Source organism: Salmo salar, chromosome ssa24, assembly GCF_905237065.1.
Source record: "Salmo salar chromosome ssa24, Ssal_v3.1, whole genome shotgun sequence".
Classification (NCBI taxonomy): domain Eukaryota; kingdom Metazoa; phylum Chordata; class Actinopteri; order Salmoniformes; family Salmonidae; genus Salmo; species Salmo salar.
The window spans coordinates 14,455,001-14,472,079 of record NC_059465.1 but is presented as its reverse complement, the minus strand read 5'-3'; the positions used below and the strand labels follow the sequence as shown (position 1 = coordinate 14,472,079).

The 17,079-nt window shown below is 48.4% G+C and overlaps 1 protein-coding gene across 2 annotated transcripts in view; it reads left to right on the top strand.

Moving 5' to 3' along the window:
* iqgap2 (IQ motif containing GTPase activating protein 2) overlaps nucleotides 1-17,079 on the top strand; it is a 102,473-nt gene that overhangs the window by 73,602 nt on the left and 11,792 nt on the right. Inside the window, exons 18-30 of one of the 2 annotated variants that reach the window (XM_045706983.1) lie at nucleotides 5,520-5,662; nucleotides 5,914-6,084; nucleotides 6,226-6,309; nucleotides 6,480-6,551; nucleotides 6,684-6,753; nucleotides 6,925-7,133; nucleotides 7,422-7,562; nucleotides 7,653-7,816; nucleotides 8,143-8,367; nucleotides 9,512-9,652; nucleotides 10,270-10,354; nucleotides 10,591-10,823; nucleotides 11,687-11,819. In XM_045706983.1, coding sequence (XP_045562939.1) covers nucleotides 5,520-5,662; nucleotides 5,914-6,084; nucleotides 6,226-6,309; nucleotides 6,480-6,551; nucleotides 6,684-6,753; nucleotides 6,925-7,133; nucleotides 7,422-7,562; nucleotides 7,653-7,816; nucleotides 8,143-8,367; nucleotides 9,512-9,652; nucleotides 10,270-10,354; nucleotides 10,591-10,823; nucleotides 11,687-11,819 — 1,871 coding nt within the window. Of the gene's footprint in view, nucleotides 1-5,516; nucleotides 5,663-5,913; nucleotides 6,085-6,225; nucleotides 6,310-6,479; nucleotides 6,552-6,683; nucleotides 6,754-6,924; nucleotides 7,134-7,421; nucleotides 7,563-7,652; nucleotides 7,817-8,142; nucleotides 8,368-9,511; nucleotides 9,653-10,269; nucleotides 10,355-10,590; nucleotides 10,824-11,686; nucleotides 11,820-17,079 lie in introns of both variants that reach the window. The other variant, XM_045706982.1, reaches the window with a different exon arrangement.

The window sequence follows — 17,079 nt, the reverse complement described above, 5'->3', positions numbered from 1 at the left end:
GTGTGTTGTTTCCTCTAGCAGGCAGCAGTGACAGTGTGTTGTTTCCTCTAGCAGGCAGCAGTGACAGCGTGTGTTGTTTCCTCTAGCAGGCAGCAGTGACAGTGTGTGTTGTTTCCTCTAGCAGGCAGCAGTGACAGTGTGTGTTGTTTCCTCTAGCAGGCAGCAGTGACAGTGTGTGTTGTTTCCTCTAGCAGGCAGCAGTGACAGTGTGTGTTGTTTCCTCTAGCAGGCAGCAGTGACAGTGTGTGTTGTTTCCTCTAGCAGGCAGCAGTGACGGTGTGTGTTGTTTCCTCTAGCAGGCAGCAGTGACGGCGTGTGTTGTTTCCTTTAGCAGGCAGCAGTGACGGGCGTGTGTTGTTTCCTCTAGCAGGCAGCAGTGACAGCGTGTGTTGTTTCCTCTAGCAGGCAGCAGTGACAGTGTGTGTTGTTTCCTCTAGCAGGCAGCAGTGACAGTGTGTGTTGTTTCCTCTAGCAGGCAGCAGTGACAGCGTGTGTTGTTTCCTCTAGCAGGCAGCAGTGACAGCGTGTGTTGTTTCCTCTAGCAGGCAGCAGTGGCAGTGTGTGTTGTTTCCTCTAGCAGGCAGCAGTGACAGCGTGTGTTGTTTCCTCTAGCAGGCAGCAGTGACAGTGTGTGTTGTTTCCTCTAGCAGGCAGCAGTGACAGCGTGTGTTGTTTCCTCTAGCAGGCAGCAGTGACAGCGTGTGTTGTTTCCTCTAGCAGGCAGCAGTGACAGCGTGTGTTGTTTCCTCTAGCAGGCAGCAGTGACAGCGTGTGTTGTTTCCTCTAGCAGGCAGCAGTGACAGTGTGTGTTGTTTCCTCTAGCAGTGACAGCGTGTGTTGTTTCCTCTAGCAGGCAGCAGTGACAGTGTGTGTTGTTTCCTCTAGCAGGCAGCAGTGACAGCGTGTGTTGTTTCCTCTAGCAGGCAGCAGTGACAGCGTGTGTTGTTTCCTCTAGCAGTGACAGTGTGTTGTTTCCTCTAGCAGGCAGCAGTGACAGTGTGTGTTGTTTCCTCTAGCAGGCAGCAGTGACAGCGTGTGTTTCCTCTAGCAGGCAGCAGTGACAGTGTGTTGTTTCCTCTAGCAGGCAGCAGTGACAGCGTGTGTTGTTTCCTCTAGCAGGCAGCAGTGACAGTGTGTGTTGTTTCCTCTAGCAGGCAGCAGTGACAGTGTGTGTTGTTTCCTCTAGCAGGCAGCAGTGACAGTGTGTGTTGTTTCCTCTAGCAGGCAGCAGTGACAGTGTGTGTTGTTTCCTCTAGCAGGCAGCAGTGACAGTGTGTGTTGTTTCCTCTAGCAGGCAGCAGTGACAGTGTGTGTTGTTTCCTCTAGCAGGCAGCAGTGACAGTGTGTGTTGTTTCCTCTAGCAGGCAGCAGTGACAGTGTGTGTTGTTTCCTCTAGCAGGCAGCAGTGACAGCGTGTGTTGTTTCCTCTAGCAGTGACAGCGTGTGTTGTTTCCTCTAGCAGTGCAGCAGTGACAGCGTGTGTTGTTTCCTCTAGCAGGCAGCAGTGACAGCGTGTGTTGTTTCCTCTAGCAGGCAGCAGTGGCAGCGTGTGTTGTTTCCTCTAGCAGGCAGCAGTGACAGTGTGTTGTTTCCTCAGCAGTGACAGTGTGTTGTTTCCTCTAGCAGGCAGCAGTGACAGTGTGTGTTGTTTCCTCTAGCAGGCAGCAGTGGCAGTGTGTGTTGTTTCCTCTAGCAGTGACAGCGTGTGTTTCCTCTAGCAGGCAGCAGTGACAGCGTGTGTTGTTTCCTCTAGCAGGCAGCAGTGACAGCGTGTGTTGTTTCCTCTAGCAGGCAGCAGTGACAGCGTGTGTTGTTTCCTCTAGCAGGCAGCAGTGACAGCGTGTGTTGTTTCCTCTAGCAGTGACAGCGTGTGTTGTTTCCTCTAGCAGTGACAGCGTGTTGTTTCCTCTAGCAGGCAGCAGTGACAGCGTGTGTTGTTTCCTCTAGCAGGCAGCAGTGACAGTGTGTGTTGTTTCCTCTAGCAGGCAGCAGTGACAGTGTGTGTTGTTTCCTCTAGCAGGCAGCAGTGACAGCGTGTGTTGTTTCCTCTAGCAGGCAGCAGTGACAGTGTGTGTTGTTTCCTCTAGCAGGCAGCAGTGACAGTGTGTGTTGTTTCCTCTAGCAGGCAGCAGTGACAGTGTGTTGTTTCCTCTAGCAGGCAGCAGTGACAGTGTGTGTTGTTTCCTCTAGCAGGCAGCAGTGACAGTGTGTGTTGTTTCCTCTAGCAGGCAGCAGTGACAGTGTGTGTTGTTTCCTCTAGCAGGCAGCAGTGACAGTGTGTGTTGTTTCCTCTAGCAGGCAGCAGTGACAGTGTGTGTTGTTTCCTCTAGCAGTGACAGCGTGTGTTGTTTCCTCTAGCAGGCAGCAGTGACAGTGTGTGTTGTTTCCTCTAGCAGGCAGCAGTGACGGCGTGTGTTGTTTCCTCTAGCAGGCAGCAGTGACGGCGTGTGTTGTTTCCTCTAGCAGGCAGCAGTGACAGTGTGTGTTGTTTCCTCTAGCAGGCAGCAGTGACAGTGTGTGTTGTTTCCTCTAGCAGGCAGCAGTGACAGTGTGTGTTGTTTCCTCTAGCAGGCAGCAGTGACAGTGTGTGTTGTTTCCTCTAGCAGTGACAGCGTGTGTTGTTTCCTCTAGCAGGCAGCAGTGACAGCGTGTGTTGTTTCCTCTAGCAGGCAGCAGTGACAGTGTGTGTTGTTTCCTCTAGCAGGCAGCAGTGACAGTGTGTGTTGTTTCCTCTAGCAGGCAGCAGTGACGGCGTGTGTTGTTTCCTCTAGCAGGCAGCAGTGACGGCGTGTGTTGTTTCCTCTAGCAGGCAGCAGTGACAGCGTGTGTTGTTTCCTCTAGCAGTGACAGCGTGTGTTGTTTCCTCTAGCAGTGACAGCGTGTTGTTTCCTCTAGCAGGCAGCAGTGACAGTGTGTGTTGTTTCCTCTAGCAGGCAGCAGTGACAGCGTGTGTTGTTTCCTCTAGCAGGCAGCAGTGACAGCGTGTGTTGTTTCCTCTAGCAGGCAGCAGTGACAGTGTGTGTTGTTTCCTCTAGCAGGCAGCAGTGACAGGTGTGTTGTTTCCTCTAGCAGGCTAGCAGTGACAGCGTGTGTTGTTTCCTCTAGCAGGCAGCAGTGACAGTGTGTGTTGTTTCCTCTAGCAGGCAGCAGTGACAGTGTGTTGTTTCCTCTAGCAGGCAGCAGTGACAGTGTGTGTTGTTTCCTCTAGCAGTGACAGCGTGTGTTGTTTCCTCTAGCAGGCAGCAGTGACAGCGTGTGTTGTTTCCTCTAGCAGGCAGCAGTGACGGGCGTGTGTTGTTTCCTCTAGCAGGCAGCAGTGACAGTGTGTGTTGTTTCCTCTAGCAGGCAGCAGTGACAGTGTGTGTTGTTTCCTCTAGCAGTGACAGCGTGTGTTGTTTCCTCTAGCAGGCAGCAGTGACAGCGTGTGTTGTTTCCTCTAGCAGGCAGCAGTGACAGTGTGTGTTGTTTCCTCTAGCAGTGACAGTGTGTTGTTTCCTCTAGCAGGCAGCAGTGACAGTGTGTGTTGTTTCCTCTAGCAGGCAGCAGTGACGGCGTGTGTTGTTTCCTCTAGCAGGCAGCAGTGACGGCGTGTGTTGTTTCCTCTAGCAGGCAGCAGTGACGGCGTGTGTTGTTTCCTCTAGCAGGCAGCAGTGACGGCGTGTGTTGTTTCCTCTAGCAGGCAGCAGTGACAGTGTGTGTTGTTTCCTCTAGCAGGCAGCAGTGACGGCGTGTGTTGTTTCCTCTAGCAGGCAGCAGTGACAGTGTGTGTTGTTTCCTCTAGCAGGCAGCAGTGACAGTGTGTGTTGTTTCCTCTAGCAGGCAGCAGTGACAGCGTGTGTTGTTTCCTCTAGCAGGCAGCAGTGACAGTGTGTGTTGTTTCCTCTAGCAGGCAGCAGTGACAGTGTGTGTTGTTTCCTCTAGCAGGCAGCAGTGACGGTGTGTGTTGTTTCCTCTAGCAGGCAGCAGTGACGGCGTGTGTTGTTTCCTCTAGCAGGCAGCAGTGACAGCGTGTGTTGTTTCCTCTAGCAGGCAGCAGTGACAGTGTGTGTTGTTTCCTCTAGCAGGCAGCAGTGACAGCGTGTGTTGTTTCCTCTAGCAGGCAGCAGTGACAGTGTGTGTTGTTTCCTCTAGCAGGCAGCAGTGACAGCGTGTGTTGTTTCCTCTAGCAGGCAGCAGTGACAGCGTGTGTTGTTTCCTCTAGCAGGCAGCAGTGACAGTGTGTGTTGTTTCCTCTAGCAGGCAGCAGTGACAGCGTGTGTTGTTTCCTCTAGCAGGCAGCAGTGACAGCGTGTGTTGTTTCCTCTAGCAGGCAGCAGTGACAGCGTGTGTTGTTTCCTCTAGCAGGCAGCAGTGACAGCGTGTGTTGTTTCCTCTAGCAGTGACAGTGTGTGTTGTTTCCTCTAGCAGTGACAGCGTGTGTTGTTTCCTCTAGCAGGCAGCAGTGACAGCGTGTGTTTCCTCTAGCAGGCAGCAGTGACAGCGTGTGTTTCCTCTAGCAGGCAGCAGTGACAGCGTGTGTTTCCTCTAGCAGGCAGCAGTGACAGCGTGTGTTTCCTCTAGCAGGCAGCAGTGGCAGCGTGTGTTGTTTCCTCTAGCAGTGACAGTGTGTTGTTTCCTCTAGCAGGCAGCAGTGACAGTGTGTGTTGTTTCCTCTAGCAGGCAGCAGTGACAGCGTGTGTTGTTTCCTCTAGCAGGCAGCAGTGACAGCGTGTGTTGTTTCCTCTAGCAGGCAGCAGTGACAGTGTGTGTTGTTTCCTCTAGCAGGCAGCAGTGACAGCGCGTGTGTTTCCTCTAGCAGGCAGCAGTGACAGCGTGTGTTGTTTCCTCTAGCAGGCAGCAGTGACAGCGTGTGTTGTTTCCTCTAGCAGGCAGCAGTGACAGTGTGTGTTGTTTCCTCTAGCAGGCAGCAGTGACAGCGTGTGTTGTTTCCTCTAGCAGGCAGCAGTGACAGCGTGTGTTGTTTCCTCTAGCAGGCAGCAGTGACAGTGTGTGTTGTTTCCTCTAGCAGGCAGCAGTGACAGCGTGTGTTTCCTCTAGCAGGCAGCAGTGACAGCGTGTGTTTCCTCTAGCAGGCAGCAGTCACAGCGTGTGTTGTTTCCTCTAGCAGTGACAGCGTGTGTTGTTTCCTCTAGCAGGCAGCAGTGACAGCGTGTGTTGTTTCCTCTAGCAGGCAGCAGTGACAGCGTGTGTTGTTTCCTCTAGCAGGCAGCAGTGACAGCGTGTGTGTTTCCTCTAGCAGGCAGCAGTGACAGCGTGTGTTGTTTCCTCTAGCAGGCAGCAGTGACAGCGTGTGTTGTTTCCTCTAGCAGGCAGCAGTGACAGTGTGTGTTGTTTCCTCTAGCAGGCAGCAGTGACAGTGTGTGTTGTTTCCTCTAGCAGGCAGCAGTGACAGTGTGTGTTGTTTCCTCTAGCAGGCAGCAGTGACAGTGTGTGTTGTTTCCTCTAGCAGGCAGCAGTGACAGCGTGTGTTGTTTCCTCTAGCAGGCAGCAGTGACAGCGTGTGTTGTTTCCTCTAGCAGGCAGCAGTGACAGCGTGTGGGTGAAACACCGTATCAAGGAGAGTTATGACTACTACTACAACCTGGAGAACAGAGAGGGGACCTGGGAGGAGCCAGAGGACTTCACACACAACAGCACACAGCTCCGCAGAGAGGAAATACAGGTCCCTATCATATTTATGTTGGATTCTACATAAGAAATTATGTATTTTTCTTTCTTCATAAGAACCTGCCACCCCCTCAGACATGATGTATTATTCTTGTTGCATGACACAGACCACAAAAGATCAGTTAACAGAATAACCTTCTCCATACATAACACACAGAACACCAGCAGAGACCACACACATTCTGAGTCATTTATAATGCATTACACATTAAAACTGATCTAGTGTTGTATGTGTCCTCTGGTCAGAGTGTGGTTGGAGGTGTGACAGCTGAGTATAACAGGGAACAGTTATGGTTGGCCAACGAGACCCTGGTAACCCAGCTACAGGCCAGGATCAGAGGTTACCTGGTGAGAAGAGCTCACGCCCAGAGACTGGACTACCTAGTACAACAACAGCCACACGTGGTCCGACTACAGGTACTATACTGTGTCATATGTTCTACACTGTCTTTCTTTTTAAGTAAAACAAGAATTTAATATTTACAGTTAAAATTCACATACTGGTTTTGGAGTTTACTCACACACGGATGATTTTAATGTCATGATGTTTGTCTCTAGGCCTCCTGGAAGGGCTACAAACAGAGGAAGGTATACAAAGACAGACTCAACGTGTTGCAAAGCAACGTGGGGACTGTCATCAAGGTAACAAGTTAGACTTGGGACTGTGAGCCTTATTTGAAAGAGAAAACATAAGTTTGAAACAGTGAGAAATAAAGAGTGTCAATAATCAGGAGAGAAGTCACACACAGTTTAACCTCAACAGAAACACACAGCTACGAGTTGCTAACATTGTTATATTCCTCCCGGTCCAGCTTCAGTCATTTGTTAAGATGTGGAGAGCTAAACGTAAATACTCTCAAAGACTGCAGTATTTCATAGACCATGTGAGTAACACAACACCTACATAAAAAATGAGGGTTTAGGTCATTGAGATGGAGTCATATAATATGACTCCTCTTATTCCTCAGTGACATTTACTGAAGATTGATTCCTTTCTGTCTTGTTTGTATGTTCAGGAGAAAGAAATAGTGAAGATCCAGGCTTTCCTCAAGGCTAACAAAGCCAGAGACGACTACAGAACACTCAGTGAGTTTAGACAGCATTTAATACGTCACATGCTTTCAACTACCTGAACTTCTCTGATGCAATGCTAAACCATTGTGTGTGTCTGTCTGCGTGTGTCTCTCTCTGTCTCTGTCTCTGTCTCTGTCTCTGTCTCTGTCTCTCTCTCTCTCTGTCTTTGTGCGCTATATATAGCCGGGGCCCAGGACCCTCCTCTTTCAGTGGTGCGTAAGTTCGTCCACCTGCTGGAACAAAGCAGCCTGGACCTACTGGAGGAACAGGAAGTGACACGGCTCAGGGAGGAAGTGGTCACGAAGATCCGCTCCAATCAGCAGATGGAGAAAGACCTGAACCTGATGGACATTAAGATCGGCTTACTGGTCAAGAACAGGATCACCCTACAGGTGATATTTATAGTTTTACACACTGAGGGAACACAACTGACAAGTGTTTTCCAACTCAGCTGAGAAACTATGCTTTTAACCAACAGACCTGCTACAGTTTCCAAAACCATTTGCCTTATGCTGCTGATAATTGCTTCTGGAGACAGCACTTTGTCTACAACAGTCATAGGCCTGCTGCTCAGATACTTTGATAATGCATCCCTGTCTTCCTTAAAGCTATCACTGATCAAACACAACTAGATAGGTGAGAAGGGCTGCAGCGTCTATTTTTACTGTCTGTCTTCCCAGGATGTGGTGTCCCACAGTAAGAAGCTGAAGAAGAAGAGTAAAGAGGAGCTGGCTGCAGGGGACAGGCAGGGCATCAAGGGCCTGAGCAAAGGCAAAAGGAAGAAACTAGAGGCCTACCAGCACCTCTTCTACCTGCTGCAGGTGAGTTCTAAACACACACACTTAGACAGGCACGCACGCACACACATGCACGCAAACTCTTTTACCCCTAGGTCCTCTCCTGCTCCACAGACCAACCCTTCATACCTGGCCAAGCTGATCTTCCAGATGCCACAGAACAAGTCCACTAAGTTCATGGACACAGTGATCTTCACGCTGTATAACTACGCCTCCAACCAGAGAGAGGAGTACCTGCTGCTCAAACTCTTTAAGACCGCTCTGGAGGAGGAGATCAAGTGAGTGGAACTGTCACCTGTCCCAAATCGTACACACCCCTTATACAGTAACTATAGATGGTTTCGCCTGGGTGCCTTTGTTTCTTTACGCTCATTGGTCAGATAAGGCAATGATGTACAGTAGCACTGTTTAATGCAACAGTCAGTCAACCAGGCTACTAGGGAATCCACTGTCCCCCCTGTTCATAACTCAAGGACCCTCTCAATCATATACAGTATTATAGATCATTTATTCTTATATTATTGTCTGATACTTCCTGATTTGAATATGAATATAAAGGGATAATAAAGTTGTATGATAAAAAGTATCTCCTCCCCTCCCCCAGGTCCAAGGTGGACCAGATCCAGGACATCGTGACCGGGAACCCCACAGTCATCAAGATGGTGGTGAGCTTCAACCGTGGAGCCCGTGGTCACAACACGCTGAGGCAGCTGCTGGCGCCTGTTGTCAAGGAGATCATCGAGGACAAGGGCCTGGGCATCAACACCAACCCTGTGGATGTGTACAAGGCCTGGGTCAACCAGCTGGAGACCAACACTGGAGAGGCCAGGTGGGACACACAAGCACACACACACTAGTGCTGAGCGATTAACCAACCTTTAAGTTTATTTTCGTTTTTTAAATAACTAGTTGACTGACGGTTCAATTATTTGAATTCCTTTTAGTTTGTTTTCTGTGCACTCAATGTGCCATGTGCCATTTCTCTGGAGAGAATTCTCTGTGAGATGTTAACTCATCATAGTTAAGTGCAGAAAATGTGGCAATTAACTACAATGACCAGAATCCATTGCGCCAAAATCTGCCTGTTCTCATTGGTTCTTGCCGGGCAAGCCTGTGGGGCCTACAGACCTGTTCTTATTATACCTCAGTGCCGCAGACAGACACGGAGAGGAAGACCGTTAGACAAGAGAGGGATAGAGCGGTTGCTTAATGTCTCTCTACCCGACAATACAGCTAATTGATTGATAGTAGCCAGCTAGGCTAGCCTACTAGCCTGGAGGATGACTCTTTTGGAGCACGGAGATAGATGGCTGGCAGGTTGCTACTGTCTGAGCAGAGATGAGATGATGACTAAGAATAAAATAAGTCATCAAATATTTTGTTTATCAACACAAGAACTGAAATATTTTATTAAAGTAATGTGTTTAATGGATGGTTTATTAAGAAGTGCTATGCGGTAGTGGGCAGTCACTACTATCATTGTGGTTTTATAAATATAATAATAAAGTCGTCATCATACTAAAAACAAATGTAATATACACAACCCAAATATTTTTATTTGGTAAAGCAATGTCAATAAATGATGCCTTATAAGTGATAGTAATGGGCAGTCATTACCATCAATTGTTTTATTCTATGTTACTGCATTGAACCCACGTAATGCATTTATTGTTAGGCCTGGGTTCAAATACTGTTTAGGGTATTTCAATCATTTTCAAAGACCTTTGGAAGTAAGTATTTAGATATTATTTATTTGAAAATACACTGACTCAAATACACTCCCATGCATTTAACCTAGGCATTTGAAAATAGTATTTGAAATAAGTATTTGAAAATACTTTCAAATATTTCCAATCGTCGGGCCACGATATTAGACAATACTCAAATAATCAAATACAATCAAATACACATGTATTTGAACCAGGTCTGACATGCACATACACACATTGACCTCACTGTTCCCCCTCTCTTAGTAAACTGCCCTACGAGGTGACCCCGGACCAGGCCATGTCACACAAGGAGGTGCGCGCCAAGCTGGAGTCCTCCAGTCAGACGCTGCGGACGGCCACAGACAAAGTGCTCAACTCCATTGTGTCGTCACTGGATAACATCCCGTATGTCTCAGGCCCTTTTGGAATTCTTTAAAAATGCACCCGTCTTTCTTTCCTTCCTTTTTATTTCTTGATGCAATCACTGATCTGACATGAGTGGTTCTGTAAAAGCCTTGTAGCAGAACTCCAATAGTGATAGATCAGCGATCACTCCAAGGGAGGATGGAAGGATGCATTTTGAAAGGTGAAGCTGAATGGGAACAGGACTAGACAACATCCTGTCAGTCTGGGCCAGGGCAGAAACCCAAACTGCCAGGCTGCGCCCCAAATGGCACCCTGTGCACTATAAAGGGAATAGGGTCCCATTTGGGAGGCAACCCTGTGGTGTGTTTATGGAAGGGTAAACAAAACAGTGCTTATAGAGGGTTAGAAACCATCCATGTTACTGGTTTAGACAACTGTTGGCTCCACACTCTGCAGTGCTTATTTTACTCCACAAGGGGGCAACCATGGTATTATTTTATACAACAGCCCAAAATACACCCCTCATTCTGAAATGGTCACAGTCCCCTGCATTTTATGTTATTGCTTCCTATCATTTCTGCATCAAATCACTGTGTTGTGTATCTATGTAATGCCTGTCAATTTCACACAATCTCCATGTTTTGTTTTGCATGTAGCTATGGCATGAGATACATTGCAAAGGTCCTAAAGCATTCCCTTCATGAAAAGTTCCCTGACGCTACAGAGGATGAGTTGTTGAAGGTATAAGACTGGAGTATTACATCTGACATTAGATCGTTCCTTTGCCATTTGTATACCTTCCATGTATATTGTTGTGGATATTGTTAAGGTTCCTCCAGTGTTCTCTGACACGGTAGTCCCCATGCATGTCATCCAGCTTCAGTTTGCACTGATTAATACAGGTCCTTAGATATAACAGCCCTTTGGGAAGCTATGCAGCTACGTTTAACAGAGTGTGTGTGTGTGTCGGCTGTCAGATTGTAGGGAACCTGCTGTACTACCGCTACATGAACCCAGCCATAGTGGCTCCGGACGGCTTCGATATCATAGACATGTCAGCCGGAGGTCAGCTCCACTCTGACCAGCGTCGTAACCTGGGCTCCGTGGCCAAGATGCTGCAGCACGCCGCCGCCAACAAGCTGTTCGAGGGAGAGAATGCCCACATGACCTCCATGAATAACTACATCTCCCAGACATACCAGAAGTTCAGGTGAGCATAAAGAACTACAACTCCCAAGCCTATTGGATAACGTTCACTTTCACTCTGTATAGAATTGCTCAGGGAAATGTTCCATCTCATGAAGCAGAAGGGAATCAGGTAAGACAGAGCGGGCTGTAGCGGTGAACGCTAAGTCAGAACGGGGTTAAGTTGATGTGAGCCAAAGGTGAGCCAGGAGAAAGAGGAAGTGTCTGTGTGAAAGTGCAGAAGTCTGCAAGGAAATTGGGGTAGTGTGTCTTTTTTCAAACTCAAGGCACATACACACTCAAACATTAGACACACACACACACAGAGAGCGAGAGAAAGGGACACAGTTGTGTTCCCAGAGTTCTCTGCCCCTCCCTCCAAACAGAGTTGACTCATCTTTACTGGAAATCAATTTGAACCACAACTGTCAATTTTCTTGAAGAAACCCTGATTCAACAGGATATGTTTTGTCTTTCAGCCGTTATGTTGATTTCAATATTATTTGTTGTTTTGTTTATTTTGAGGTAGATATCAGAAATATGTGGTTCCTTGTAAACTGATAATATTACTATTACAAATGTGTCCAGTTATCTGGGTCTTCCGAGTGGCACAGTGCTCTAAGGCACTGCGTCTCAGTGCTTGAGCCGTCACTACAGACACCCTGGTTCGAATCCAGGCTGTATCACAACCGGCCGTGATTGGGAGTCCCATAGGGCGGCGCACAATTGGCCCAGCGTCGTCCGGGTTTGGCCGGTGTAGACCGTCATTGAAAATAAGAATTTGTTCTTAACTTACTTGCCTGGTTAAATAAATGTTAAATAAAACATTTTTTAAAATGTTCCTGGTGTGGTAGTAAACAACCCAAATGCTTTGTTCCTGTCTTGCAGGGTTTTTTTCCAGGCTGCGTGTGATGTCCCCGAGCCAGAGGAGAAGTTTAACGTGGATGAGTACTCTGACATGGTGACTCTGAGCAAGCCTGTCATCTACATCTCTATAGATGAGATCATCAACACACACTCGGTAAGCCCAGGCTATGGGTGTGCATCCCAAATGGCACCCCGTTTCCTATATAGTGCACTAACTTTGACCTGAGCTCTATGGGCCCTGGTCAAAGGTAGTGCACTATTTAGGGAATAAGGTTCCTTTTGGGACGTGACCTAGGACTCTACTGCCCCTCTCTGGAACCTACTGCCCCCCTTCTCTTATCTCCATCCCCTGGGTAAGGGAGTGGTAATGGTGACAGACCTCTTGTGTATAACTCAGGACATCAGAGGTTTTAGACGTCTCAGATGAGAGAGGGATGTAGGGTTGAGATTGATTTGACTGACTCTAGAAAAACAGGGCTGACCTCATGAACTGTTCTCACACAGAGCTTACATACATCTTGAGCTGGAGAGGCCTTGGGTTGGAGAAGAGCGTGTCTAGTAGATAACACAAAAGTGCTGTGTGTGTGTCTCCCAGCTGGTGTTAACCATGTGTGTGTGTCTCCCAGCTGGTGTTAACTATGTTGTGTGTGTCGTATCTAGTGTTAACCATGTGTGTGTGCCCTAGCTAGTGTTAACCATGTGTGTGTCCTAGCTAGTGTTAACCGTGTGTGTGTCCTAGCTAATGTTAACCGTGTGTGTGTCCTAGCTAGTGTTAACCGTGTGTGTGTCCTAGCTAGTGTTAACCGTGTGTGTGTCGTATCTAGTGTTAACCATGTGTGTGTGTGTCCTAGCTAGTGTTAACCATGTGTGTGTGTCCTAGCTAGTGTTAACCATGTGTGTGTGTCCTAGCTAATGTTAACCATGTGTGTGTGTCCTAGCTAATGTTAACCATGTGTGTGTGTCCTAGCTAATGTTAACCATGTGTGTGTGTCCTAGCTAATGTTAACCATGTGTGTGTGTCCTAGCTAATGTTAACCATGTGTGTGTGTCCTAGCTAATGTTAACCATGTGTGTGTGTCCTAGCTAATGTTAACCATGTGTGTGTGTCCTAGCTAATGTTAACCATGTGTGTGTGTCCTAGCTAATGTTAACCATGTGTGTGTGTCCTAGCTAATGTTAACCATGTGTGTGTGTCCTAGCTAATGTTAACCATGTGTGTGTGTCCTAGCTAGTGTTAACCATGTGTGTGTGTCCTAGCTAGTGTTAACCATGTGTGTGTGTCCTAGCTAGTGTTAACCGTGTGTGTGTCCTAGCTAGTGTTAACCGTGTGTGTGTCCTAGCTAGTGTTAACCGTGTGTGTGTCCTAGCTAGTGTTAACCGTGTGTGTGTGTAGGTGTCTCTTAGCTAGTGTTAACCGTGTGTGTGTGTAGGTGTCTCCTAGCTAGTGTTAACCGTGGGTGTGTAGGTGTCTCCTAGCTGGTGTTAACCGTGGGTGTGTAGGTGTCTCCTAGCTGGTGTTAACCGTGGGTGTGTAGGTGTCGCCTAGCTGGTGTTAACCGTGTGTGTGTGTAGGTGTCTCCTAGCTAGTGTTAACCGTGTGTGTGCCCTAGCTAGTGTTAACCGTGGGTGTGTAGGTGTCGCCTAGCTGGTGTTAACCGTGTGTGTGTAGGTGTCGCCTAGCTAGTGTTAACCGTGTGTGTGTGTAGGTGTCTCCTAGCTAGTGTTAACCGTGTGTGTGTGTAGGTGTCTCCTAGCTAGTGTTAACCGTGTGTGTGTGTAGGTGTCTCCTAGCTAGTGTTAACCCGTGTGTGTGTGTGTGTGTAGGTGTCTCCTAGCTAGTGTTAACCGTGTGTGTGTGTGTGTAGGTGTCTCCTAGCTAGTGTTAACCGTGTGTGTGTGGGTGTCTCCTAGCTAGTGTTAACCGTGTGTGTGTGTGTGTAGGTGTCTCCTAGCTAGTGTTAACCGTGTGTGTGTGTGTAGGTGTCTCCTAGCTAGTGTTAACCGTGTGTGTGTAGGTGTCTCCTAGCTAGTGTTAACCGTGTGTGTGTGTGTGTGGGTGTCTCCTAGCTAGTGTTAACCGTGTGTGTGTGTGTAGGTGTCTCCTAGCTAGTGTTAACCGTGTGTGTGTCCTAGCTAGTGTTAACCGTGTGTGTGTCCTAGCTAGTGTTAACCGTGTGTGTGTGTGTAGGTGTCTCTTAGCTAGTGTTAACCGTGTGTGTGTGTAGGTGTCTCCTAGCTAGTGTTAACCGTGGGTGTGTAGGTGTCTCCTAGCTGGTGTTAACCGTGGGTGTGTAGGTGTCTCCTAGCTGGTGTTAACCGTGGGTGTGTAGGTGTCGCCTAGCTGGTGTTAACCGTGTGTGTGTGTAGGTGTCTCCTAGCTAGTGTTAACCGTGTGTGTGTGTAGGTGTCTCCTAGCTAGTGTTAACCGTGTGTGTGTGTGTGTGTAGGTGTCTCCTAGCTAGTGTTAACCGTGTGTGTGTGTGTGTGTAGGTGTCTCCTAGCTAGTGTTAACCGTGTGTGTGTGTGTGGGTGTCTCCTAGCTAGTGTTAACCGTGTGTGGGTGTCTCCTAGCTAGTGTTAACCGTGTGTGTGTGTGTGTAGGTGTCTCCTAGCTAGTGTTAACCGTGTGTGTGTGTGTAGGTGTCTCCTAGCTAGTGTTAACCGTGTGTGTGTAGGTGTCTCCTAGCTAGTGTTAACCGTGTGTGTGTGTGTGTGGGTGTCTCCTAGCTAGTGTTAACCGTGTGTGTGTGTGTGTAGGTGTCTCCTAGCTAGTGTTAACCGTGTGTGTGTGTGTGGGTGTCTCCTAGCTAGTGTTAACCGTGTGTGTGTGTGTGTAGGTGTCTCCTAGCTAGTGTTAACCGTGTGTGTGTGTGTGTGTGTAGGTGTCTCCTAGCTAGTGTTAACCGTGTGTGTGTAGGTGTCTCCTAGCTAGTGTTAACCGTGTGTGTGTGTGTAGGTGTCTCCTAGCTAGTGTTAACCGTGTGTGTGTGTGTGTGTGTGTGTAGGTGTCTCCTAGCTAGTGTTAACCGTGTGTGTGCCCTAGCTAGTGTTAACCGTGTGTGTGTGTGTGTAGGTGTCTCCTAGCTAGTGTTAACCGTGTGTGTGTAGGTGTCGCCTAGCTAATGTTAACCGTGTGTGTGTAGGTGTCGCCTAGCTAGTGTTAACCGTGTGTGTGTAGGTGTCGCCTAGGTAGTGTTAACCGTGTGTGTGTGTGTAGGTGTCGCCTAGCTAGTGTTAACCGTGTGTGTGTGTGTAGGTGTCTCCTAGCTAGTGTTAACCGTGTGTGTGTAGGTGTCTCCTAGCTAGTGTTAACCGTGTGTGTGTAGGTGTCTCCTAGCTAGTGTTAACCCTGTGTGTGTGTGTAGGTGTGTCCTAGCTAGTGTTAACCGTGTGTGTGTGTGTGTGTGTGTGTGTGTGTGTGTGTGTAGGTGTCTCCTAGCTAGTGTTAACCGTGTGTGTGTGTGTAGGTGTCGCCTAGCTAGTGTTAACCGTGTGTGTGTGTGTAGGTGTCTCCTAGCTAGTGTTAACCGTGTGTGTGTGTCTCTTAGCTAGTGTTAACCATGTGTGTGTCCTAGCTAGTGTTAACCGTGTGTGTGCCCTAGCTAGTGTTAACCGTGTGTGTGTGTGTAGGTGTCTCCTAGCTAGTGTTAACCGTGTGTGTGTGTAGGTGTCTCCTAGCTAGTGTTAACCGTGTGTGTGTAGGTGTCTCCTAGCTAGTGTTAACCGTGTGTGTGTAGGTGTCTCCTAGCTAGTGTTAACCGTGTAGGTGTCTCCTAGCTAGTGTTAACCGTGTGTGTGTGTGTGTGTAGGTGTCTCCTAGCTAGTGTTAACCGTGTGTGTGTGTGTGTGTAGGTGTCTCCTAGCTAGTGTTAACCGTGTGTGTGTGTAGGTGTCTCCTAGCTAGTGTTAACCGTGTGTGTGTGTGTGTAGGTGTCTCCTAGCTAGTGTTAACCGGGTGTGTGTGTGTGTGTGTGTGTGTAGGTGTCTCCTAGCTAGTGTTAACCGTGTGTGTGTGTGTGTGTGTGTGTGTGTGTGTGTGTAGGTGTCGCCTAGCTAATGTTAACCGTGTGTGTGTAGGTGTCGCCTAGCTAGTGTTAACCGTGTGTGTGTAGGTGTCGCCTAGGTAGTGTTAACCGTGTGTGTGTGTGTAGGTGTCGCCTAGCTAGTGTTAACCGTGTGTGTGTGTGTAGGTGTCTCCTAGCTAGTGTTAACCGTGTGTGTGTAGGTGTCTCCTAGCTAGTGTTAACCGTGTGTGTGTAGGTGTCTCCTAGCTAGTGTTAACCGTGTGTGTGTAGGTGTCTCCTAGCTAGTGTTAACCGTGTGTGTGTAGGTGTCTCCTAGCTAGTGTTAACCGTGTGTGTAGGTGTCTCCTAGCTAGTGTTAACCGTGTGTGTGTGTGTAGGTGTCTCCTAGCTAGTGTTAACCGTGTGTGTGTGTGTAGGTGTCTCCTAGCTAGTGTTAACCGTGTGTGTGTAGGTGTCTCCTAGCTAGTGTTAACCGTGTCTGTGTGTGTGTGTGTGTGTGTGTGTGTGTGTGTGTGTGTGTGTGTGTGTGTGTAGGTGTCTCCTAGCTAGTGTTAACCGTGGGTGTGTAGGTGTCTCCTAGCTAGTGTTAACCGTGTCTGTGTGTGTGTGTGTGTGTGTGTAGGTGTCTCCTAGCTAGTGTTAACCGTGTCTGTGTGTGTGTGTGTGTGTGTGTGTGTGTAGGTGTCTCCTAGCTGGTGTTAACCGTGGGTGTGTAGGTGTCTCCTAGCTGGTGTTAACCGTGGGTGTGTAGGTGTCTCCTAGCTGGTGTTAACCGTGGGTGTGTAGGTGTCTCCTAGCTGGTGTTAACCGTGGGTGTGTAGGTGTCTCCTAGCTGGTGTTAACCGTGGGTGTGTAGGTGTCGCCTAGCTGGTGTTAACCGTGGGTGTGTAGGTGTCGCCTAGCTGGTGTTAACCGTGTGTGTGTAGGTGTCGCCTAGCTAGTGTTAACCGTGTGTGTGTGTAGGTGTCTCCTAGCTAGTGTTAACCGTGTGTGTGTGTAGGTGTCTCCTAGCTAGTGTTAACCGTGTGTGTGTGTGTGTGTGTGTGGGTGTCTCCTAGCTAGTGTTAACCGTGTGTGTGTGTGTGTGTGGGTGTCTCCTAGCTAGTGTTAACCGTGTGTGTGTAGGTGTCTCCTAGCTAGTGTTAACCGTGTGTGTGTAGGTGTCTCCTAGCTAGTGTTAACCGTGTGTGTGTAGGTGTCTCCTAGCTAGTGTTAACCGTGTGTGTGTGTAGGTGTCTCCTAGCTAGTGTTAACCGGTGTGTGTGTGTGTGTGTGTGTAGGTGTCTCCTAGCTAGTGTTAACCGTGTGTGTGCCCTAGCTAGTGTTAACCGTGTGTGTGTGTGTGTAGGTGTCTCCTAGCTAGTGTTAACCGTGTGTGTGTAGGTGTCG